Raw genomic sequence first — 27,495 nt, forward strand, 5'->3', positions numbered from 1 at the left:
AAGAAGAAAAAAAAAAAGAAATAAAAGCAAGACAATAATCCTATTTACAGGAAGTATTGAAATATGAATACAGCACTAATTAGGACCAGCAATAAATAAACAGTAGTACAAAAACTATATGGTAAAGTAAGCTTAAGATGTGCAGCATGCTATGAAAAACAGTTAAGAGCTCAGACAGGTCTTATTAAACACTGTAATGGTGGAAGATTGTAAAGATTTTCTTTATCTGTCCCTTCGACAGCAGAGCTGAAACAGTCTGTTAGAGAAGATGATCTGCTCTCTGTCCAGTGTATGTTGGAAAGGGCGCTCCTCATTGTCTATGATGGATAACAGTTTTTTAAACACCCATCTCTCTACAACAGTCCCCAAAGACTCCAACCTGAGGCTGAATACAGATCCAGCCTTCTCCATGTTCTATTCCAGTCTGCTGGAGTCTCTGGCTCTGATGCTGCTGCCCCGACATACAGCAGCAAAGAGGATGGCGCTGACAACAACCAACTGTTGTATTTTGTTTTTTTTTAGTTAATTTAATAATGCACTACCTTTAAGTATGTTGCCTCTGAGAAAAAAATAATATTTTTATGTCTTTTAAATCCTCTTCTTCTGATTTTATATAGCATTAAAGATTAAGCAAACTTGTAGAGAATCTTAGAGGTATCAAAAATATAAAAAAAAAATATTTTGTGCTATTAATTAGTGCTTTATCTTACAATTGTAGTATTTTTAATCATTTTATTTTTTTAATGGATGGTCACACTTTTAGTGCATTTAAAAGACCTCTTGGCAAGGAAATCTTTCACATTTATTTTATATAAGCATTTTATTAACAACTTTATTTTATTGGGATTTTATTAACTATATCATCACAAAGCTCTTTAAAGAAAGGCTGCGTTTTTTGCCATGAGGAAGTTACATACAGATACACACAGATTTTATTTACCAGTTAGATGACCTGTAAAGACAGTTGATACGTTTTTACCTAAGACTGTAAGGTCAAAGGTCGCACAATACAAATGCAATCAACTTGCTTGAAACAAGACAAAATATAAATCAAGTATGCTATTTCTACCATTTCATATTTCTACACAATTTTTTTGTGTTATTTTTGGGTTGTAACATTTCCAATTCTGGGACAAGAAAAGTTCAAAATGACATGAATACTAATGCAGCATCCTCTGTGTGAATAAATAACACAGTAATTCTATAACAAGCTAATAAATATAGTTGTAATTTCTTCCCCTACTCATATACTTTTATCTTTTATATATTGGACAGTGCTTGTAAAATCAATCACATGCTTTATTTGGTTCATTTGGTTTATGCTAACGATATTTGGGCTCTATCAACTGTATTTGCAAAACCATATTATTAAAGCACTTCACTGGATTTATTTAATCAATCATTTTTAATAATCAAGGTGCAGTCTGTTTTCCAAACTACCATAATTTGTTAGTTTTACTTTTAATTAAAGTTTGAATAATTGATAAATCACTTGATGAACTTTAAAACCTTTATTGTCTTGATTTAACTATTGTGTAATGATTAAAGGAAAGCAACATGAACAGTCACTTAATAGGGGGTGTTTTACTGAGAAGACATTCAAGTTGGTGCATATCTATTTTTTATTTCTTGCATGTCATATTGAGCATCTACAAATAGAAATAGGTCAACATTTATGAAATAGCCAAAGTGGTATTTAACAGGGCACAATCAATAGAAAAAAAAATTGATTTCCTTGTGAAAGAATAATCGCTCTCTTCAGCACAGCTTTGTTATGGACTCAAAACAACCAAAAATAACATTAGCAGCATTAATTCCTTGTTTCTGGGACTGGTTTCTGAATATTAACAATTAATTTAAAGACTAAATAAATCTGTACTTATACATTAGCATAGTGTAAAATGTTGAAAAGAAAGATAGAAGATGCGGCAATGTTTTCTGAAGATTTCTCAAAACTGTTTTAAAGCATGGCATACAGTGTTCTAATTGTCATGGGATCCAATTAGAGCTAGATAAAAGGGAGCTTAATAACAGGACAAAGCTGCAGCATGTGTACAGTATCCTATCCCATTTTAGTATAGTAAACTTCAATAAATTGGTAGAGCAGAACCATTTCTTTATCTTCCCCAAAGGTGCCCTAAGACAACAAACAGATGACCTATCAGCACTAAAAGGCTACAAAACTCATCTGTCAGGATCTTTCAGGAACAAACAGATCTTTGCTGCTCTTGGTAGACGCTACTCCATGCTGCTCTACGTATTAAACTAGTCTTATAAACTGAAGAGTGTATCCAGAAGCAGCATCTTATTATTATGTCACAATAAATAAAATGAGCAAGCCCTATTTTGAGCTAAATATACCACTAAAAAAAAATACTGCTATTTAATTAAGTCTTTAGTCTCAATTTGTCTGACAATTTGTTGTCACACAAAAAATATATTAACAAATGAAGACATGAATTGCTTGTAGTGTGAGTCAGTTTTTTTTAACCCTGCTTCTATAGGCATATTGTCCTCCATGTTTTAGATTTTTTTTCTCCTGCATACACACCTGATTTAAAAATACAGGTGATATAGTAAGCTTTGGCTGCCTTGATGGTTGGAAAGGAGATAAACTGAGTCTTTTATTTAGGGAGCAGAAATACAAATAAATATGGAGAACAGTGGGTCTAGAAGACCAGGGTTGAACATCTCTGCTGTAAAATCTAAAACCACTTATTGTCGGCTTTTCTGACCAGATACTGAAAGTAACATATTTTATTTAAAGCTGGTAAACATCATGTATTATGAAGGTAGCCAATGATGGACAACCAAATTTTAATTACTTTAAATCACTGATCTACAAACGTTTGCAAAGTCAGTCGTCACATTTAAGAATCTCCGGAAGGGGTTTCCCACTCTTGCTCAAAATGAGAATGAGCATAATATGGAGACTTTAGCTCAGGACAGCTTTTAGTCCTGATTGTCCAACTAGCAGGAAAACCCTAAAAACAGCAATTAAAACTATGTCCAGCCAGTCATAATTTTAGCTTATGTATAATTTATAGGCAATAATTCTGGATAATGTGCCACAAATGTGCATGGATGAAAGTTATTGGATGCAAGGCATGGTATGTTGTCTTCTATAGCCATGTATCACGAAGGTTTATAGTTCTGGAAACTGCTTATTTATTCATGTTGGGTATTATGCTGCAAATGCATTCATGTAGAGTCATACTACAGGCTCCATTACATAGTTTATTATTTTTTTAATCATGTTAAATAATTTACTCTGCATTGAATAAATAATAAAAATGTAATTGTTAATATTAAAGTAAAAGATTTAGCACAAAAACTTGAATAGAATAAATGTATATACCCTATAAGATTAAAGGTATTGCATTAAGAAAAAAAAAACATTTTTGAAACAAAGCCTTTAAATGACACGGTTGGTATGCAATTATAATAAAAAGAACCACTATAACTTTTAGCAAAATATAAAACAGCACCTACTCCAAAATTATGGTTGCTGTGAGTTCAGATTTCCCAGATTTGATTAATTATCCTGCATGTCGTATCCTCAATGTGAACTACATGTAATTTATTACATCATTTACCTCCAGTGCATCTATCTACAGTGTATCCACCCCTTTTAAAATAATTGACATTCAATCTGCTGCTCTTGACCTTGGAGGGAAGGAGCCTAACACAATAAACCTCTTCAACTACTACTGATACTGCTCATACTGCACTAACACATGCTAGAAAATCCTGTGTTTGAACCACACCATAGGGAACTTCATGCGTGGAGCATGCTCTCCCCTGACAGGCGTGGGTTCTCTATGAGTTCTCTTCGGAACAATCAAGTTAAATGGTCTTGACTTACATTGCATTAGGGGGGAGTGTAAGTGGATGCTTCTGTAAGTGTCTTAGGGTCACAAGAGAAGTCTAGAACTGTCTCTGCTCTTGGTATACATTTGATTAAAAAAGCTTTTTAGTTTTTCTGCTAACAGAGTCATTAAGTAGCTATTTTAAAAGCAGACCCTATTGTTCTACCTAATCTTTCTATCAGACACATCAGCCAGATGGAATGTTCACTGTTCAGGATGGCAGACAAGCTTTGTCTTTATGAAAAAAAGGAATGACTTTTATGTCTTTAACCTTGTTTTACACAGTTGATAATAATCTAAACGTTTAATTGAACCTTTGTGACATTTTGAAGATTGGAGTTGTTTAAGGAAGTAGAAATCTCGCCCCATCTCTGACTACTTTTTAGCTCTAAAACTCCTTGTTGTTTCTTTACAATGAAGATACAAATAGAGCAGGTAGGATATCTACTAGTTATAACATCTTAGGAAAAAACACTGCAGGATTTAAATTTGGAATGATCCATTTAAAGTTTTCAAAGAAAATACCAACTTAATTTCTACCTTCTCACTTCCAGCGAGGTCAACCAGGTAAAGCTTCCCACAGAGTTTCTGCTCCGTCTCTACATTTTCTTGTTTGATGTTTATCAGGAAGATGCTGTGACTGCGAGAGCTATGCTCATTCATATCTAGGAGTAAATATAAAGAAGAGACAGGGTCAAACGGAGCAGCCTTTAGTCAAAAATCACTTTGATTTCACTTCTTTTCCACAGACTGAATGAAGCTGATAAATCCCCACACTACACTTCACAAATCAGTCATCCACTGAAAAAAAAAATGACATGAAATAAGTGACAGCATGAGCACCAAACCATCAGGAAGATCAACGGATTGACTCACTGGTGACTGCAACGTGACGATTGGCCTTCCCTTCATCTATCACATCCATCACTTCCTCTGGACTGGTGACAAAGCGCTCTGTGCAGCCCTGAATGTATTGAATTAGTAGATCACAATTATACAGTTTATGCTGTAACAAAGAAATGTTCAAAGAGTGTATGTATGACTATTGAAAGAATGCATAAGCCTAAATCAATCTAGAAACAAAAAGATCTTGCCATTTGCAAAAATTTTCTGAAGTTATACCCTAAAACGCATGAGAACGCAAAAAGAGTCGCATGATCCCAAAAATAGAATTAACAGCTTTTATCTTTTATCTCTGCTTTGAGTAAAGATCCTACAACTCAGTTGCAAGAGTGTGAGATTTGCTGATTGCTTATTTGTTTAGAGATAAATGACAGCCAACCTAAAAGTTAGTGAGCTACATTAGAAGATTGATGGCACTCTTCATCCTTTTTCAATGCAGTAATGAGGCAGCCAAATGATGCTTATCTGAGTCATTGAAAATAAAGCAAACGCTACCTCTGCTTCTGTCAGACGATCAGGCAAAGCCCAAACATCAAGGATAAATATGTAAGTCATTCTCCTCATGTCTAGAGGTACAATAAATACACTTTTCAACTAATTTGTGCTAAAAGTATCATCCTGCCGAAAATCAACTAAATGAGATGCATCTTGAAGCTAATGCTGAATAAAATCCTTCATTTTCTGAGTATCAAAAGATCATTAAGTACCGAAAAACATCTGCTAAAAAGCAGCTATTTGAACAAAACATGAACTGGCTTCATAAAATTGTGATACATTTTCCAGGGGCAAACTATGAAAAAACATAATTTGTGAAATAAAACAAGAAATTTGGACATGTATTATAGTTGTATTCTTTATATGTGTCATGATGTGGGCGCTAATGACTGGTCTGCTTACTCATTTCCTTTACCTGCTTATCTCTGCTCAGTTCTCATTACAGTTCATCTGATCCACCTGCTCCAGCATCTATTTAACCAGCATTCAACCAGTTATCAGTACCAGATTATTCGAGCCCTTGGTGAGGGTTGTCTAGCCTATCTGAGTGTTTCTAAATGCCTGATCCTGACCCGTTCTGCCTCAGGATATCTGAGCCTGCCGGTTCCTGTTCTGATCTGTTTGCCTAGCCTGTCCTCAGATTCCTGTTGGATTTCTGCCTGTGTACTGAACTTGGAACTGATTCCTGACACCGTCTTGAATATCCCTTTCGGTAACTCTTCGGATATCTGATCTCCTGGCCCTGACTCTTGAACACCTCCTCGACACCGGCTTTGGCTTCACCCTATGGATTATCTTGCCTTCCTTCGTCTGCTCGGTTCTGCTCTCCTGTCTGTCCTCCGACCTCAGGGACATCAGCCTCTGGGACTCTGTGGGCTTTGCCCGCCATGCCTTGTTGGCTGCGCCTTGTTGGACTGGCTGGAACCAACCTCATCGCCTGGGTACAGACTGAACTTTAAGACCAGGTTAGTGTCTCACACTTTCATTATCATCCTCCATCAGATAGACATGGTATCTAACCTCTGTTCTTCCCCTGCAGGGGGTTCCTGGCTTAGACGCCGACGCCGTTCTCTACAGTTCCTTCTTAAATAAACATTTTATGAAACCTAACTGTCTCTCCACCTCGAAAACCAGGTCCTCTTGTTCTGAGCCAGACAGTACGTTGTATTTTATCTCATAATTTTTAGTAGATAATAATGAATTAAACATGGTTATAAAGCTCTTCACCTTAAACTAAAAGAGGAACAGGGGTGTAAAATAAAACCATGCTCCTTGGTTCCTCTGCTTTGCATGACTTTATGCTGCCGTCTGTTTTTAGCTGAATGGAAGAGGGTAAAAAGTCTGTAAATGGATTATCATAGTATTTGTTTTTGATGTCTCTATTTTTTATGTCTCTAATTTTAACAGGATTCACATACGAAAGCAACTGCAGTTGTGGTTGCAAGATTTTGGTTAGTATTTATTTTGACTTTTTTAGATTAAACTAGTGGTACTAACAAGTAGTGTACAATGTCTGTGAACATATTTCTTTAAAATGTTATAAAAAGGCACCGAATATTCAGCTAGTTATTTGAGCTGAACATGTTTTCACTTATCAGCTCAGATTGAAACATTTTTTTCTTTTTCTTCTTAATATTTGTTTTTTTTTTTTTATGAGTGAACTGAGTAAAATGTGTTCTTATGGACTTAAAATGCAAACAGAACTCTGCCTGGTCACTCAGAACTACAAGTCCCACACATTTCCCAAAATGCAATAATCTCACAAATTAACTTTGAATCTTAAGGCAAATCATAGGTCAAAATAAACTTCAGCATAAAAACTCAACATCAGCAAAGTTAGAAAGTCTAATATGTTGCAAAACTGAATAATATCCGAAGCTGACTCACCTTCACATAGGGAACCCTATATTTGTCTTCATGAACTGACAGGTTGGTTTTTGTTACTGCAATGACATAAGAGAAGAATGAGGAGAAAGGATGCCTAATTCTATGTGTTTTTGCATATACATGTAATGTGAACTGATGATTTTCTTTTCATATTTGTGACCCAACATCTATGAATGCATTGTAAAAACATTAAGACAGTCTATAATTGTTTTTAGATTTTCATCAATCTATTCCTGTCAAAATCAGTGAGAAGATAAATGGATGCCTTTGTGGAAGTGAGGGAACAAAATACAGTACTTATACAAAGGCTCCTACTCATTATTCTGCATTTGTAATTTCGAGCCATATTATGTTGATTATAATTAAAATTCAAAGAATAACAGCGATATTTTTCCTTGTAGATATCTGGGTGTAAATGTGAGCTTTTATAACCCTCTGGTATCTAATTTTGCAAGCAAATTCCCACTGAGGGTTTTTTTCTGCACTCGTATAATTCATCTTGCTTGTTGTTGACTCTCAGGTTGCTCATATTTTGAATATCTCTCAGATTAAATAAACCCTAATGCATACAGATGGAGCTTTTGACCACTGTCTGAAGGCCCATAAAGATTGTAATCAAAGGAACCGTGCTTACAGCTCTTCATCCAAGGCTCTCCATCATTTAACAGATTTTATGTGATTTTTATTCTATACGATAATACCATATAAGCTGCAATGATGTGGTAAAAAAAACACTTTTTCTTCCCTTCTGGCTGAACCAAATAAGCAGAAAATGTTAATTTCTTGTCCAATTAATATAATATTTATTGTTATTGTGGGAGCCATTTAATTGCTAATACATTGCATGATAAGACCAAAGTGCATTTGACTGCAAATTTAAAACACATCACAAGGAAAATGTACTGATTCTTCTTTGCAGTCATTTTTTGTGTGCCTCCTCATGCCCCAGAGAGCAACTTAAAGGTTTTCCTTCTGCATAAAATGAACTCTTTAATCTAAAGCATAAAGCATACCATCAAGGAGATCCCGGATCTTTTCCATGTAGATCTCAAAGTAGGAGACCTGCAACACAGCCAGAAACTTAAAAAACACAGTATTTCTCCCTGGCAGTCAAACATGGAATCTAATACTGCAAGTTCAGAGAGGCAGAAGAGAGTGTGAGGCAAAAAATACCCCAAACCTTTGAAATATTATTAAAATATCAAATCTTAATGTATTTTATTGGAATTTTTAAGCAATAGACTGGCATAAATTGCACAGCTGGGAAGTGGAGGGAAATTTCTGCATTATTTTCATTTATTTTTTACACCATAAAGTCTCAAAAACCTGGGAGATATACAGTATGCATTGAATAGGAGACTTGCTCCCCTAGAATAATATTTCTACCCATTGGTTTTTGCAGAATAGTTCGAGCTTAGACATGGTGACCTTCCGAAAAGCAATTTTAAATCTTGCCATGGATTTTCATTCTAAGTAGATTTGAACTTTGACTGTGCCATTCTCACACATGGATACCTTTGATCTAAAATATTCCCCTTGCAGCTCTGTCTTTGGTCTTTGACCTGGGGGAGGGCAAAACTTTCCCCAGCCTAGAGTCTTTTGTTGTTCAACAGTGCATACGGTCAGTTATAGTCTGTTTAAAATAATATCACCTTTAGAATAGTTTATTAAAGACTCACTCCCTAAAATAATGTGTGATTAGGCAGAGAAACACCTTAATCAATAGCACTGATTTTAATCTGAGTATAAATATTATAGAGCATTAGTGTGCCATTAGTGTTAGTTTTCTTTAGGGGACAAAAACCTGCTGTCTTTAAACTGCTTTTATGACACAATTCACACTTCAGAATCAAGAAAACTTTGGGATTTTTCCTAAAACTTTATACAATTATGAATATTTAGTAAAGGATTTTTTTTTTCTTATTTAGCATCTTAAGTAACTGATATAATTGATAATTCAAGTCTATAACATTTAAACAGAGTGTGTAACTCATTTGGCTTTTTATTAGCAAAAAAAAAATTACATCAGAGATCTTGAAAGATAATCAAAGATTCAATAGACAACATTCTCACATACATCATCAGAAATGCATTCAAAGCAACACAAACCTTTATATGAAACTCCAGGTTCTCATCCATGGCGAATATGTGTTCAAAAATGTCCTGGGCTATCCTGGGAATGATTCCCATTGCATTGGGATCATGAAGTTTCCCCTGCAGGACACAGAAAGGCTCTATAACGGCATACGAATGAACAGCTTGATAAAAGAAAAACATTCTGGGTGGAATTAAACTGAAAGAACAGCATAAAAGGAGAACATTGGGGATTTTTCTACTTGAAGAGGGCTAGAGCAGTTTCCCAGGGAGAGTTGAAAAAGAAGATGGTTCCCACAGAAGACTAGGATTGAGAGATAAAGGATGGTGGCTGTGATGAAGGTGGGTATACTGCCATGATTGCTGGCAGAGGAGAAGATGACAAAGATGAAGGAAGGAAAAAAAGTAACAAGCTTGTGTGGTAGCGTGCATGTATGTGCCACAACAGAAGGGTTGTCTTTGAATTATTTAGGAATACCGCACCTCCATGGTGTGTGTTTTTCCTGAAGAGGTCTGCCCATAGGCAAAGATAGTCCCATTGTATCCACCAAGTACATCTAAAACGAAGAAAAAAGGAGGAAAACATGTTAGAGAAGGAGAAAAAAATAACAAATAGGTAAAAATAAAATAAAAAAATGGCACCTGAGCTGCAGCTGTGCTTACATGTAATCAAGAAGAGAAGGAGTGCCCAGAGAAAGATCAGTCTATTTGACCTTTGATCCTCATGTTAACCGTGAAATATGTGGTATTTAAGCTTGAGTGGATCCTGAACGGCCTCTGTGGCTGCACACAATAAACAACAACTACCTGAAGCTTTTAGCATCACCAAGAGGGACTCAATCAGGTTGCAACCAGCAGCAGCAACCTTATTCTCTCCATTCATATGGAACCATGACAAATAAAGAAAAGAAATGCACAACAACAAATTCACCAGCTGAGGTAATAAAAAAACCCACATTGCTGAATGTCATATTGCTGACACAGACAAATAAACCAGCGGAGAAAAAGCCAAACATATCATTGTGCATGACTGGCCACAGTGCAGAGAACCACAAACAAATCAGAAAGGCTCTGAGTTGAAACCATGCAGAACCCTGTTCCCCTGTTTCTTGTCTGTCTGTGCAGGACTTTGAAGACACAACAACATGTCTTCCCTCACTTCCACGCAGGTCAGGGTGAGAACATCACAAACAAAAAGCAAAAATAATGAGTTCAGTGGTTGAAGCCGGATACCAAGTCAGCAGGAGATTTGAGAGCAAACACAAGAGAGAACATTGCTGAGGATAAGAGGATAAGAGAAAGAAAAAACCCCACAAGTATGACTTCATCGCAATAAAATAGCCCAATAATCTGTTAAGAGAAATGACATTGTTCATAACAACTATGAAGTAGTCTTTTTACAGTTTTAATCAATGCCGCTTTATTGTTTGCATGCATGTTAGGATCTGTGCTCTTTAGGTTTGACTCATTCCAGTTTCTGTCTTTATATGTTTTTTGTTTGTTTTTCTCAGGAATTTTCTTACTGGAGAAAAAGGAGAAATTGTATTGGTGTTTTAATGGACAACTGGAACAGTCCTTGATTGCTTGATTGGGACTGCATTTGTGGCAGCTTGTGCCACCACATCTTGCGGGTGACTTACATCTCAATATATTTTGACTACTTAATTTTCCATAATTTATGGTGACGTAGATGGCCATGGTACCTCAACAGCCCATACCACTCACTTCTCTTATTTTATTATACGTTTTTTAATAACAATGTTTTCCTATTTTTAGATTAATAGAGGCTTTATTAGATTGGAAATGTGAGACTATTATTTTAAAATTTGTAGGAGGGTGTATTGTGGAAAAGCTTTCCTAATCTATTTTCCAAAACTGGGTTGGGTCATATTGAGTCCTATGATGCAATCAATTGCTTTATATAATGTAAAGGCTTTTATTTTGTAGAGCACTGTGTGCTGGATTTTGAAAGTCTGGCAAGGACAATAAAGTATTTTTATAATCATAATCAAATTTTGTTTTGATGATGTAGTTCTGCACATAAACTAGCTAACATATGGTTAGAACAAATAAATATAGGAATATAGATAACATTTGGAATAAAAAATGCAGTTGTTTATGAAGAGCACCACGTCAGCTATTAAACAATAACAGAATGAAATTAAATATACACATGAGCTGAGATGTTTATTGTTTTAATATGTTAAGGTGGAACAATAAAAAACACAAAAGAGAGGGAGCCTCCGGTATGTTTTATAACCTTTCTTGATTTCCTTCTTCTAATTTCTGATTCCTTCTGACGACTGTCAAATATCTCTATCTCAAATTGGGAAATGCTTACCCAGAATTTTCCACACTTGTACCGCTGCCCATGTTGATCCTTTAATTTCATCTTTCCTCAACCCTCAAGGTAATCCCTCACTCTAAGCAATCTTGTGCACCAAATCAATCTTTATATCATGCCCTAGTTCACCACAGTTTCATGCTTTGAAGGTAAAGAATAAATACAACCCTAACAAGAAAAAAAAAACATAGAGGGAAAATGAGACGTGGAAAAAAAAAACAGGATTTAAGCTCTTGGGTTTGTTTCTTTGATTTAAACCCTCATGGGTAATAATTGTGTGAAAAATTATTATGTAAACTCTTTTCCCAGGTATGAATTGCATTGTTAAATAATATAATGTTTTAAGTCAGCACAAAATCTTACTAAACCTTTAAGGCAGCCAAATTCCTTCAGCCACTCCAAACTGGTGTTGATTAGATTTTTTCTTTTTTCAAACACTTTTCATCCTAAAATAGAAACTTCAATCTTGCTAAGGCTGCTTAATGTTTCTCATTTAAAGACTAGGTTGAGTGCGATCAATGATTTTCTACAGATTTAAAGCATTGTAAGGAAACATATCCAGTTGTGTTCTGACACTACAGCTCCTATGTCTCATTAAAATGTGGTTGAAAATTTGGAAATCCTCATTTCCATGTGAGGTCAAGCATGACATTACTGCACTTAGTTCCTGACTAATAGGCTTGCTCTACCGACTGATGTCACCACAATCCGTATCACAGCTGAATAACAATGTTTTGTCACAATGTGCATTTATATCTATAAATGTTGGTATTTGTGGGACTAGCATCAGTAATAGAGATTAGGGGAGACCATTAATATTGCTAAAAGCGTATGGAAATATGCTTGAGAGGAGGTAGGTAAAGTAGGATAGGTTTCAAGAATTATCTTAGAAAGTGTCATCCAACATACTCTGCAACATAAAATCCAACATCTGTGCTTTTCACTGATAACACTGAGGCTTCAAGTCTGAAAGCTATACTCTGACTGCTATAAAATCATAGACACCTAATCAGCAGTTCAGTGCTCTTATCCTCCTCCCTCACACCTTATTTCTAAATGAAATATATAGAACATTTCCAACAGTCTGACAGGTGTAGTTTACATTTAAAGTACAGCTTGCAAATCTCTGAAGTTACCCAAGTCTCAAAACAACAAGCACAGCTGGGTCCTTTCACAATTTGTCTCCTTATACATATACTATGAGCTCTGATAGCTTGGGAAGCACTCTACACCACTGTCTCTATGTGGAAAATTAATGATTTAGCTCACAGTTTTTAAATAGAGATACTGTGGATTGTTGCAGCTGCTGCTTAGATTGCTTCTACCCCCTACTTTAGGCCAGGTCATGTTCACTTTCTTTCTTTCTTTCCTTTTTTCTTTCTTTCTTTCTTTCTTTCTTTCTTTCTTTCTTTCTTTCTTTCTTTCTTTCTTTCTTTCTTTCTTTCTTTCTTTCTTTCTTTCTTTCTTTCTTTCTTTCTTTTATATTAATAATAAGCTATGCTTCTCACATGACAGCATCAAAGCAAAGTTTTCACTTCAGGAAACAGGGCTCAGCCAGGATACTGTAGAAAAGGTTCCTGTCTATGTGAAATAGCATGATAATTGTTGAATATTCCTGAAAAAGTTTTTTCTGAATGATTTTGTTTTTATTAAATTGTTACAGTTTTTTGTTTATTATTATTTATTATTTCTATTTATTTTTTTACATTCCCTAAATGTCAAAAATATAACATACTTTATAAATTGTGAATATCACAATGCCCGTGCCATCTCTCAGTCATCAGGGGCATGACACCAACAAAACAGGCTTAAATTGGAGGGGAGGCAGCGTCTCACCCATCACCATGACAAGTACATTTTATGATTCAATGACAAAAACAAAACATTTTCCACTTGACTGTTAAAAAAAGTTTTCTGTGTGAATTTTCTTTGGTCAACATCATTAAATAAATGAATCAGCGATGTAAAAATATGATATTGGAGGTGAAGTGAGGCAGGAAATAGCTCAGCCTCACTTCTGGTGATTCTGTGTCACACATAACTGAATGCTATTGCTGTCTTTCTATATCGCCAATATACAAGTTTTATTACATATGTGAAAAACATACTGAAGTTCCACAACCTGTCCTTAATATTTTATAATTGTTCGTGATAATTGTTTTATCTTTCTAGCCCACTACAAATCCACTGTGAAAATGGACAGAGGGAAGCAAAAAATACCATGCTTCACTGATATCGGAGCTCCATAAGCATGTCCAGGTTGCTGTGTACATTCAATTTGGTATTTTAAAAATAAATGGATTTTTTAAATTGGATTTACAGTCTTAAAAGGAAGTTTCAGAGAAGCAGACCAACTCAAAAGCTTAAAGGGTCATAGTCACATAGTTTTACTTATATGCCTGTTGCTCACTCCAGTTACGTACAAAAATTTGATTAAATAAATACAAAAAAAAATGCTTTACTTATCAGAAAGGGAAATTAGATGCTCAGAGTTATCCATAATGTTCTTCATTTAATTTCACAAATTATTCTTTGTGAAATTGTCTCTAGAGGTTCTAGAGGAGTTCCTAGAACAGAGCTGGTCTTCTTTGTTAACTTATTGAGCTTCTCCAAATCAACACTTTAAATCAGTCTACAACAGACTTATAGAAGATATGGAGCATCTCCCTGCAAACATTAAAGGACCTGGCACCAGAAAAAAGACAAGAATAAGAATTTACTTTTCACATAATGTTCTGATAGGACGCTCCAGGGAAGATTCACTATAACTGCTGCAGATGAGTTAATTGAACTAATATTGCTTGGTCTGCAACTATGTCTGGATGTTGCTTTTTCGTGAGGCATTGTAGGGCTATCAAACTCGTCGGGTACTATTAAGTAGCTGCCTCAATTGTTCCCATCTAGTTTTCTGTTAGTTTTGCAAGTACTACTGGCAGGTTGTGAACATGGTGGTTTGTTTATGTCTACACATCATGTTTGGTGCTGGAATTCAATTTAGGCTCACAAAGAATTATCAAAACACCATCAGAATGCACACTTTGTGTATATACTTTATTTTATCTTGATCACATGGTTTTTGGTCTTTTTTTGTAGGCATAAATAACTCTACCCCTTTAAGCATCTGGACATGCTACTTTCAATCTAAGTGGGACCCAAATGAGTTTTAAGCTACACACATTGATTTCTTATTGAATAGGCAGCATAGACTAAACATCACCAACATGAAGGTTGGGGACTGGAGGTTTTCAGTAAAAGTCTAAATAATAAGACCTGCTTCCTTCATGTAGACTTCATGTAAAAATAAAGGTAATCTCATACATGGCTTTCAGTTTATTTATTAAAAATAAAGTCATTTCAGCCAAAATAGAAAAACAATATTTAAATTTGACCCTTTTATAAAATAGTTTTCTTGATATGTTGTCTGTTATAGCATAATAGAAAGCTTTAAAAACAACTAAAAATGTCGATAAAAATTAAGCTAAATTATTTGTATTATATTATTTTGGTTTCATATTGTTGAGCTTGAGGCCTCACTGCACATTACTGATTTCTATAAAGGCTGGAATGACAATACTTGACTTTTGAGCCATAAATGTTAAGAAAAAAGTCTGATATCATTACAATGTTGATGCTTCCAGTACTAATAATTTGATCCTGGATTCTGCTTCTGAAAAAGGTATTTTTCCTCAAACCAGTGATGCTGAGAGAAGCAACAAACCTCTGGGAAGGGCGAACTCTCAGTACCAGGGGTCGTAATTGTTATTGCCAACCCAGTAGGGGACCCCAGAGTGAAAAAACACACACACAAGCAATTTCCCTATAATGTTGCAGAAATTAAGTTATTGGCAAAACATATTCTGGAGAAAACAGTCAAAATATGCCTGAAGATATTTATCTCTTTATCATTTGAATCTTTTTGTAGAAATTGTCCCAGTGCTTGCCCCATTTGCCATGTTTAAATCCATTTATCCAGTTTAATGTTGTTTCAGCCCTCTTCCCCTCCAACATGTTTCTGTTAACTTGTATAAAGGAATAATCTGTTGTTTAAATATAGGAAATGTAAGAACTGGTAAACCATGTCTTCTCCTCTCTCAGAGACGATGCTGTCTACTTCAAATTTAACAGTTTTGATCTATTTAATTTACATTTCGTTCCTGCCTCATGCTATGTGGTAATCAGCTGATAAAGAGCTTAATTGAATTGTTAATTACTTTTTCAGCCAAACACACCCTTATTGAAAAAAATGGCATCCCACCTGAAAGCAATTAAACTCAATGACTGTGCAAGGTTAAAGAGTGTTGTGCTGGGAAAGAAAAAGAAAAACACGTTGCAAATTCTTTAATATAGTTCCTGCAGTTTCTTTATACTTTAGTGTTAAAATAATATGCATCTTTTGAATCTGTTTGAATATTATTTTAATCCCATACACATGTGACTAAAATGTCATGAAAATAGGTTTCCTGTTTGCTGCAAGGAGATGCTGCTGCTGCATACATCACTGACAGAGGTACAGACTGTCAATGCCAACACAAAGATCAAGAATGAGAGGATATGCTAATACAAGGAGGTCGGCTGTCTCTTCTTTCTTCCTTCAGCGCTTGTATCACTCTTGCATCTTAACGAGTAAAGGCACAAACATTTTGTTTGCTCACCTCTGACAATCTGTTTGGCACATGTATTGTAGACTTGCTCCTGCGTGGTGTTGGTAGGGAAGACCTGGTCAAACACATATGACTTCCCCTGTGGAAGGCAAAAAAACATATTGTGAGCTATGACAGAGAGTAATGACTGGCTAAAATGAATCCTATGAAAAAAAATCTGTTAGATTTGTAAAAATGTATATATTGGAAAGAAGGTACTTTTTTTAATTTTTATTTCATATCTATATTTCATCAAAACCTATGTACCAGAATGCAATATTTAGTGTGATTTTTTTTTATGCTTTGTTGTTCAAAATCTGTGTGAAATGTCTTATTTTCAGAAGGTGCAGAATAAATCTCTACATATATTTTATGCAGCATGTGTTTTGATTGGAGTGCTGCGGGGGCAAACTTTAAGTAAAGACTGCTCGACCTCAAGACAGCCAGACCGACAGAGATTCACTCTGAGGTAAAGCTATTAGAGCTAGCGTTGAAGGTCTTCAAGAGTGAACCGATGCATTGGAAAGAAGAAATGGATTGGAGGAGGAGAGCAGAGGGGTATAAATGCAGAGAGTGCAGATGAAAACAGATGACCTGAAACCAGAGTCTGCATGCAAGGAAGTAAGCAAGAAGGAAAAAAAAAAAGAAAAGCGAGTTGGTTTTTGAATTATTTATACTCGCAACCAGAAATCCACTCATTTGTTAGTAAGGAACTGAAAAAACATGAGCAGAGCACCAATTTATCTTTCATTTAATAGATCACATTAAGCTAGAAAAGGTACTCATCCCCCTTATTATCTCAAGCAGTACAGCCATTACAACCTCATTTTTTAGATAGAAATGCAAAACACAGTGCATCATGGTAAAGTGGAAGGTCAAGGTTATGAGTTTTAAAACAACCTGCTGCAATTATAAATTATTAAGGCATGCTACACATAACATCCCCATAACCTACATCAGAGTTTGCAGCTGTTGGATTTCAAAATATGAAAACTTAAATAGGTATAACTACTTTTTAAGGCTCCATGTACAAATAAATCTGTCAAAATAACCAATTAATCCTGTGCTCAGTCAACCTCTCATACTGGTTAAGAAAAGATTCTGTGATGCCCTCTTAAGAAAACAAACAACCCCCAGCACCTTCAGCCATTATATTTAGAAGCCAATGTTCCTTGTGATTATTTCCAACAAAAAACCCAAAAAAACAACTAGATGTAATTTTTGTGTTTGTTTTTTTTTATATTCAAACATAAATCTGAATGAGCTGTTTTAGTTTAAAGAAGGTGAGGGTGTAGTTATAAGCTTTAAAGCTGTACATACCATGCAACCCACATCATGCTGCATCTGAAATAAATCTCTCAGTAACCTGGCGTTATGATTCTGTCCTAACCGTTCACCAATATTTACGTTCTGCTCAGCTTCTTACTGCCAAGCTAAGTGAATATTCATTCCACCTCTGATAACGACGGCCACTCCCAATCAGCCCGACTTAGCTCACCTTCTCTCTGAGGTTTATAAACCTCTCCAGGTTATATAGTTAATACCAGATCCTTGAAAGCCACCATACGCATAGATATACAGCGTTCTTGCCTTACCTTGCCAGTCTTCCTGCCTGATATTTTCTTGTTTTGTTTACTGATTTCCCTGTCTCATCTTGCCTTTTCTGGATTTTCTTGAAGTTCTGAGGCCTTTGGATTTGTTTTTCCTGAATCGATCTCCATGGTTCTGAATTTCCTTTCATTCTCTGACCACAGATTCAAGCCTCATATCTGGATCTGCTTTTCTTTGAATGATACTAAATTGCCAAACCTGTTTTCTGAATCTGACTGACGAGATCTGCCTAGCCCTAATTTAGTTTAGTTACCTCCAAAGTTCTGTCAGTGGTTGCCACTACGTATGAAGGAAGCCACTCCTTTACCTGCATTGACACTGCTGTCCGCTAACGCTAAGGAACCAAAGAAAAGGGTTCATGCCTCCACCAGAATCCTATAATAATAATAGATAATTCTTTTTCTGAATTTTGCTGAAATCTCATCTCGGCCACTAACTTGTGTCTTCTAGTGGTTCCTGTTGCTGACAGTGTATTGTTATCCAGATGTTTTGTTTTTAATAAATCTTTTTAAAGTTCATGTTTGTGTCTAGTCTAATTCTTAAGGTCCCCAATCTGTCTCATCATTACACCTAGTCTAAAAGAACAAAACTTTTTTTTTTATTGAAAATTTGCCACTATGGTACAATAAGGCCCATTTCTACTGCATTACAGGGAGTTTCTTTAAAGATCACCACAACATTATCACATTATCTCGTTGTCCATAGTCAATTCATGGTGGAAACCTGCCTGTGCAATTTCAAACTCTTAGTAATGCTAAGAGAAAGAGTAAAAGGTCACAGCTGATACAACCCTGCAGAGTAAAAGAAAAAAGAGCAGAATCCACTTTGGGTGAGTGACAGAAAGCATGTCAGAGTAATAAAGCTGTTATTTAAAAAGTACACACTAATATGGCTCTAAACTGACTCTGCTGAGACAGTATGAAGAAGAAAGGACACTAGTAGATCAATATTTCTTCTTTCATAAAACTGTGGGGAAGTAGCAACGAGAAAGAAAACAGATTATTGTTCAAAAGAAACTTATCATCCTATATGGCTTTTCATGGTTTTCCTTTGTTGCTGGTTTCTATACTAAAACAGTTAAATAGTATAATGCAGGATAGAGCATATTTTTACAAATAAATTGATTCTAATTTTTTTATCATTATATATTTTTATATATATATATATATATATATATATATATATATATATATATATATATATATATATATATATATATATATATATATATATATATATATATATATATATATATATATATATATTTATAGTAGAAAAGCACATAATTTAACTGGACGTAATTTAACTGGATAACATCCACAGCAACTTATCTTATCTACACCTGTAGTAAGCTTGACTTCAGTGAGAAAGGCTGACAATGAAATAACCTATTTATTTACTTCTACACAAGGTTATAAAATAATTAGATGAAGTAAATACTGCAATGATTTAATCTCAAAAATATATATTTTTCACATTCAATTGTATACCAGTACTTAAGAAAATTGTAATAACAAAGTCCTTATTAAAAATCTATAATGTGCTTGTTAAATCCACATATTTCAAATTTAATTTAAAATATATAAACATCTATTTGACAACCTACAGATGATGTGTGGCATTTAACAAAATGGTATAGAAATACCTAAATCTTTTTATAATCTGTAAACAGAAGCCAGATGTTGAATTCTCACCATGCAGGGCTTTTCAGCAATCAATTGTGTGCATAGGAAATAGACAAGGGTAAAATGTCTCAGACTATCAGAATGACCTCCCATGTAAAAGGCCATTTTTTAAAGGTTTTTTATATAAAGTAATTTGTTCATAGCAGTACACTGAGACATTTTGAGAAAATCCCACCTTCATTTTTTCTATAGTTTCTACTTGGCATCTCTTAATGAGCTGAGCTGTTAGATGTTACTGTAATCACAGCTGCAGGTATAAACAAGCCTTCCATCAGATGTGATTAGGATAGCTCTTTTTCCCAAGAGCCAATCGTACAACACCGATGCAAACCCAGCTAAATAACAGAGGGAGGGGGTGAGAGGTAAGACTGAGGAGGAATTATCTGCTGTCTTTGGATGGAATAGAATAAATCAGTTGTATATGCTGGAGGAAAAACTACCCTTTGACAATCATATGATTTGCCTCTACTAGTAATCTGCTCTGCACAAATATAATAGCATACAACTGTTAGATATATCTAAGCTTTTTATCTGTGCAATATGTCCCTATCTCTTGGTAGAGCACGCTATAAAAACAACAGCTTATTTGCTTGTTTGTATAACCTAACATATATCTATTCAATTGTGTGTCCAGATACTTATGGAGAGAACTACAGCAGGAAGCCAAGGGTGCATCTGTGTACCCATGCAAAAGGAAATAAAATATATGATAAATTATACACACAGCTATTGGTCGTGGGCCTCAGCATTGTGTGATGTGTCAAACACCCACATGGCCCGGCCAGCCAGCAAACTGCCACTGTCTGGCATAAAACAAAAAGACAGCAGGAGACAGACAGAGGCAAAAAAAACAAACTGCAGCTCTGTTCCATAGAGACTGGGGAACGTGAATTGTGGTGATAAAATAATGATTGTTAAAGCAGAAAGCTGAGTTTAACAAAACCAAGTCAGGACAGTAAACCAGATTATGTAAATCAGGATAATCAGGACATCATGGCAGATGGTTCCTCAAAAGAAAAAGAGAGATGGAAATGGATTCCACTGTCCAAAAACGAAAAAAAAAAAAGGGCAATCCTGTAAGGAAACAAAGTGAGCCAACAAGAAACAAAAACTGAGATGAAGGGTTGCAGTGGAAAATCCTGAATTAAGATCCCATCTATGCTTAGCAGACAATTCACATGAATTAGATTCTGAGATTTAAATAGATTCAACTCCAGAAGCAATAATATTTTGTCGTAATGTAAAACATCCAGCTTAATCTGTTTTGGTCTCCAGTTGCTAAATTAATCTTCTTTACTAAATCAAATTATGAGAATGTAGAGTCTGACAAAAGATTTTCTGGGAAAAAAAAAAATGTCATTTGTATATTTTAAATTAACATTATTGGTCAGGTGGTTCATTTGTGTTTAGTGCATCTTACACATTAGACTACTGAATTGAATATAATCCAAAATATTTTAAATTCACAATATACCCACTGTCAACTTGTCACAACATAACTTTAATTAATTATCTGTCAGAATGACTGATAATTAAATGAACTCTCTTTTCCAAGAAGGATGTAATACAAATATGATATAGTGTTGTACTGGTGGATTAATGGCTTTGGTCAAAGGATTTCAAGTATGGCTGAATATATTATTTGTATCTTCAGACAGGTTTTCTGCTATAACACTTTCTTAATTTTGGCACAAAATTTGGTATATCTTAAGTACTATTTTTAAGGGTTAATCATAAAACACAAAAAATACTGAACAGACTAAACATCACTTTTAATATTTAATAACCGTGTTCTATAAAACAAGTCCAAGGCTTTTATATTGGGCAACAGTGGCCTAATTAATTAAAAGTTAATTTTTTCTTCACGTTTCCATCTGCATAAGTTGACAGACAATGACAGTAAATCTTTCAAGGACTCAAAATGTGTAGTTTATTTCCTTAGAAAGTTGCAGAGAAAGTTAACAGGCAAACAAAATTTTTATTAGTGAAATCACTGCACATCAAGACCATTTCATAACCACCCAGAGTTTATCCGTCAATATCATCTACAGTCAAAAAGAACTTACGGAAATTTAAAGCATTAAAAAATACTGTAAAGTTGCCCCAAGGTCAGAATGTGCAAGCTTCAAAGTGCAAAGGAACACAGAAAGTCAATCTCAGACTCTAAAGGCAGCAATGAGCGTGTCAAATGGTGAAGGTCTTGACAGCAGAGTTAGAAAGAAAAAAAAGGGGTTGACTGAAGGTGTTTCCAGAAAAGTACTAGTACTTGTACAGGTGGCTCTGAACCACATAATTTCTTAATCAGAAATTATGCAAAAAGAAAAGTATATACTGTGTGGGCCGGATTTATCAAGATCCAATATTGCGTGCAGTAATTTGCGCTCGCAAACTGGAATTTTGCGCGAGGGGCTGAACCATGGTTTGCGGGTGATTTAACAAGAGTGATTGCGTAACTGGTGGAAGGTGCAAAACTGTTGGAGACGCCCTATTTAAATGATGGTTTTGCGCGTTTTGTGGTTTGCGGCAAAGTAGTTTGTAGTTTGTACAAACTAGTGCATTAAGAAATTTAAATCTTACAGTGACCCCCAACAAAAAAATAAAAGTAAAATAAATAAATAAATATATATATATATATATATATATATATATATATATATATATATATATATATATATATATATATATATATATATATATATATATATATATATATATAAATTGGCAACCTTTATTCCCTAAGGTGGTATGTGCTGCAGTAAAAAAAAACAAAAAAAAAAAAAACAGGTGTTTTGTATTGGCTGACTGTGGATGAGATCCCCGCAGCATTTGGCACGTTGCTCCACAGGCGCAGGGGGAGAAAACGAGATTGGGAGATCCCAGCTCTCGCTGCAACCGTACGCTGGAATGACCCAGATGCAAAAAAGTGCAATGTTGCAAGGAGTTTTGTGATATCTGGTATTGCGTGGATCCTCCTTGTGGCTGGCTCCGAATCCATTCGGAGTTCCCCCAACAGCTCCAAAATGTCAATGCTGGATAAACGATATGTTTTGATGATCGTTTCCTCGTTCATTGCAAAAATATTCACACGGAGTGAAAAAATGCGTTCTCTGCGTCTCCTTGCTTCATTTCGATGTCTCCTTCTTGCGACAATAACCGCTGCCATGTGTGCGCAATTACGCATACAGACCATTTGCACCTTCTTTTGAAACGTGTTAAATATAGAGGGCCGGATCTATCAAAGGTTTGCGTGTATTAAAACGTGAGCTATTTCACTGCGCACGCTAAAAAATGTACAAACTGATCTATCAACAGCGTGCTAAAAGCATTTGGTCTTTAAAACGTGCTAAATAGCGCCTCTTATCCATTTAGTACTTTTTCTGCAATGAATATGCAATATGGGGCGTTTACACGCTAAAGTGCGTCTTGTGGGAGGAGAACATGTAAATATATTAATTTAGCACTCGCAAAGTGATTTATCAAACTTGAACGCAATTTTGCTAACGGTATCTGACTCTATATTTAACACGTTTCAAAAGAAGGTGTAAATGGTATGTATGCGTAATTGCGCACACATGGCAGTGGTTATTGTCGCAAAAAGGAGACATCGAAATGAAGCAAGGAGACGCAGAGAACGCATTTTTTCACTCCGTGTGAATATTTTTGCAATGAACGAGGAAACGATCATCAAAACATATCGTTTATCCAGCATTGACATTTTGGAGCTGTTGGGGGAACTCCGAATGGATTCGGAGCCAGCCACAAGGAGGATCCACGCAATACCAGATATCACAAAACTCCTTGCAACATTGCACTTTTTTGCATCTGGGTCATTCCAGCGTACGGTTGCAGCGAGAGCTGGGATCTCCCAATCGAAATGAAGCAAGGAGACGCAGAGAACGCATTTTTTCACTCCGTGTGAATATTTTTGCAATGAAAGAGGAAACGATCATCCAAACATATCGTTTATCCAGCATTGCCATTTTGGAGCTGTTGGGGGAACTCCGAATGAATTTGGAGCCAGCCACAAGGAGGACCCACGCAATACCAGATATCACAAAACTCCTTGCAACATTGCACTTTTTCACATCTGGGTCATTCCAGCGTACGGTTGCAGCGAGAGCTGGGATCTCCCAATCTCGTTTTTTCAGAAGTGCTGTCCGACGGGGTCGGGGTTCTCCCCCTGCGCCTGTGGAGCAACGTGCCAAATGCTGCGGGGATCTCATCCACAGTCACAGGCCAATACAAAACACCTGTTTTTTTTTTTTGTTTTTTTTTTATGCAGCACATACCACCTTAGGGAATAAAGGTTGCCAATTTATAAATATATATATATATATATATATTTACTTATTTATTTTTTTTGTTGGGGGTCGCTGTAAGATTTAAATTTCTTAATGCACTAGTTTGTACAGACTACAAACTACTTTGCCGCAAACCACAAAACGCGCAAAACCATCATTTAAATAGGGCGTCTCCAACAGTTTTGCACCTTCCACCAGTTACGCAATCACTCTTGTTAAATCACCCGCAAACCATGGTTCAGCCCCTCGCGCAAAATTCCAGTTTGCGAGCGCAAATTACTGCACGCAAAATTGGATCTTGATAAATCCGGCCCAGAGTCAGATACCGTTAGCAAAATTGTTTTTAGGTTTGATAAATCACTTTGCGAGTGCTAAATTAATATATTTACATGTTCTCCTCCCACAAGACGCACTTTTGCGTGTAAACGCCCCATATTGCATATTCATTGCAGAAAAAGTACTAAATGGATAAGAGGCGCTATTTAGCACGTTTTAAAGACCAAATCCTTTTAGCACGCTGTTGATAGATCAGTTTGTACATTTTTTAGCGTGCGCAGTGAAATAGCTCACGTTTTTATACACGCAAACCTTTGATAGATCCGGCCCTGTGTGTGTGTGTATATATATATATATATATATATATATATATATATATATATATATATATATATATATATATATATATATATATATATATATATATATATATATATATATATATATATATATATATATATATATATATATATACACACACATATATACACACATATATATATATATATATATATCTTCTACATACATATATATATATATATGTATATAGCAAAAATTATTTCATCATTCTGCTTCATTCTATCTCTACTCTCCCACTCTGCAGAATCTGTTAGTTGAATCTCTAGCGTTCTGCTCTCTCTGCTTTTTCCCATAGTAGCTTTGCCTCATCTGTTCCTGTTTGGCTTTGACTCCATCCTTGAGAAGTGTCGGCTGTGCTGCTGTCATCAACACCTTTGTTTATGAATGTTCGAGATCTGCCTGTTTTTTACTGTAGTCCTGTTTCTCTGACTGTGAACGGCTGGATGTGCTATCTTCGTCCTCTGACATGGGAGTTGGCTCAGGGATCGTCTGCCTGGCTGTGTGTTTCATGGACGGCGTCGCCTTTTACAGTTGCTTTTTGTATCTCTGCTTCTGTCTCCTTGAACCCCAGTCGGCCTCAGCAGACGGCCGCTCAAACCGAGCCTGGTTCTGCTGGAGGTTTCTTCCTGTTAAAAGGGAGTTTTTCCTCTCCCATGGCGCTACAAGCATGGTTAGTGTGACAGATTGCATTCGAGTCAATGAGTTGATGCAATTAACTGGTTTTCCTTAGGTAGAAAACTTTGAATCAATTTCACTGTATAATCTGGTGAACTGTAAAGTGCCTGGTGAACTGTAAAGTGTGCGAATTGGCGCTATATAAAAAACTGAATTAAATTGAACCCTTAGTTTCCCTTATCCAAATTGTTCTGTCTTCTTGTCCTCCTGTCAGCCTTGCAGAAGGGTACTTACACTGAGGCCTGGTTCTGCCGCAGGTTTTTGCCTGTTAAAGGAGAGTTTTTCCTCTCAACTGTCGCTCCATGCCTGCTCTTTGTGAGAGATTGCTGCAGAGTTAACATCACAATGCATGTGAAGGCCATTTGTTGCTACATGCAAAGTCACTGACAAAGCAATCGGCATGCTTTCATTGCAAAACTTTAATAAATTTTCTATATGATTTTACTGAATTTTCTCTGTAATGAGCCTTTAAATGACCTGTGTTCTGAAGTTGTGATACATAAAATGTACTTAATTGTACTGAATACAATAGTTGTAGGTATTTAAAGAATAAAATCAGTGATATAGTTAATTTGAAATATGCTGTAAGAGATCCCAGATCAACAGTGGCAGGTTCACAAAAACAACTCTTGCATATCACTATTACCTTAACTGTGTAACTGATACAATTCAAAATGGTTAGGGCTGGCCAAGCTTTAAGGTCGTTCAATTTAGGAGATTGCAAGCTCAATCCCAACATTTAAATATGTGGATGGCAGCACCAGGTATATAGGTTTATATACATAGGTTTTTTTTGTGCAGGTAAGACTGATGCCCTATGCAAAAACTGCCATTATGAGAAACTAACATTGTGTGGAAAAAGGACAGTCTCATTGTGGGACAATAATCATGACGTCAAAGCTGGAGCTCAAGATGGTCTTCCAAATGAACAATGACCCTCAACCTACGGCCAAATCTGTGGGCAGAGCAGGTAAGGGATGTAGTAAAAGAATGACCCCTAAAACTGTCTCAATTCAGCAATTCTGTCAGTGAACAAAAAAAAAGGTCAAAGTTGGACTGTGGTCACATATAATAAATCAGTTGTGGTAAGAAACAGCTAGCCTGCTAACCTTATTTTGCTGTGTCAAAGTCATCTGCTTCATTACACCGCGGCTTGTGTCCACTGCAACCTTTTCTCTCTCAGGTTTTCTAGGTCTTTTGCCAGAGAATACACATAATTTCCTTGGCAATATGAGGGCATTTGGCGACAAGGTGTTTAATGTCTGATCCACCTTCGGTCAGATTTCTTGTTTTTTTTTTCAGCAGAGGACACTTTCAAAGGTAAAACACCTCCAGCATGCGGTGAATTTTCAGTTGGGAATAAGAGAACAATACAGGCACGATTCCACCCATACATCTACCATTAGGGTGGATTCATCTGCAGTCTAAGCCTTTATTACCACAGGTTTCCCTCCCACTACATAGATAAATATCGTAAGGAAAGAGCTGGATAAGATGAAAATAAGATTGAGCATGTGTCCCTCCACCTCTAACACACTTTTCACCTTTATTGGTTTGCAGAGCTTTAATGTTTTGCAGAGGAGGACAAAATCTGTTTTTCCTTTACAATCTCTTTGTATAAGACTCTGCATGGCCGTATCTTAATCAATCAATGCATCAGCCTTCGTCACTTTCTCATCATCTCTCATTCTGCTCACACGTAAAAGCGCATGAAACCACGGCTGGACTGGCAGGAAGAGAGGACTTAAGGCAGTCAGCCTCATCTGTCAAGCTAATCAGGCTAGGAGTCACTGATAACAGCATCATTAGTGCTTCATCCAGCAACAGAAAAACCACACACAACTGCAAAAGACTCCAGTCACACATTATTACCAAACATTATTGAATTTCCTGTACCCTCTGCTGACAAGTCTAAGCAGAGCTGACTGCCAATATACCCCTCGAGGGCAAAACAGCCCCATGCTGCAGAGTTGAGCTACTTAAGTTTGAATGCAAAGATCAAGAGGTGGTGGATTTTTTTGGGGGTTTGTTTGTTGTTGCTTTTTTTTTTTTTGCAAAATTGTCCAAATCAGATCATTGCACTTCTTTACACTTAATCACTAGTCTTAACCTTAGAGGTTTACCTGCCAAGATAATTTAGGCCCTAAACTGGTGGATATTAGTTTAACAGAGGAAATCATAAGATAGAGGATGTACAGCTGAACCCAGTAGCAGTTCCTTTGATTGATTTCTCAATTTTTTTCACAGTCATGTTCTCAACACCCTAGAAATCCATTTCAGCTCCTCCAAAAGAAAGTCTTAATTACTGAGGAGAATCTAGAGTAGAAGGAAGAAGGAATGCTGATTGGAGATTTG

General features: G+C 35.9%; 1 protein-coding gene across 1 annotated transcript in view; it reads right to left on the reverse strand.

Moving 5' to 3' along the window:
* Positions 1–27,495, reverse strand: part of kif5ab (kinesin family member 5A, b) — a 131,810-nt gene that overhangs the window by 69,700 nt on the left and 34,615 nt on the right. Inside the window, 7 exon segments of the mRNA XM_038295753.1 lie at positions 4,410–4,534; positions 4,746–4,833; positions 7,155–7,210; positions 8,168–8,216; positions 9,264–9,368; positions 9,732–9,805; positions 16,245–16,332. Coding sequence (XP_038151681.1) covers positions 4,410–4,534; positions 4,746–4,833; positions 7,155–7,210; positions 8,168–8,216; positions 9,264–9,368; positions 9,732–9,805; positions 16,245–16,332 — 585 coding nt within the window.

This window comes from Cyprinodon tularosa, unplaced genomic scaffold (genome assembly GCF_016077235.1).
Source record: "Cyprinodon tularosa strain WSP-4 unplaced genomic scaffold, ASM1607723v1 ctg10, whole genome shotgun sequence".
Taxonomy (NCBI): Eukaryota; Metazoa; Chordata; class Actinopteri; order Cyprinodontiformes; family Cyprinodontidae; genus Cyprinodon; species Cyprinodon tularosa.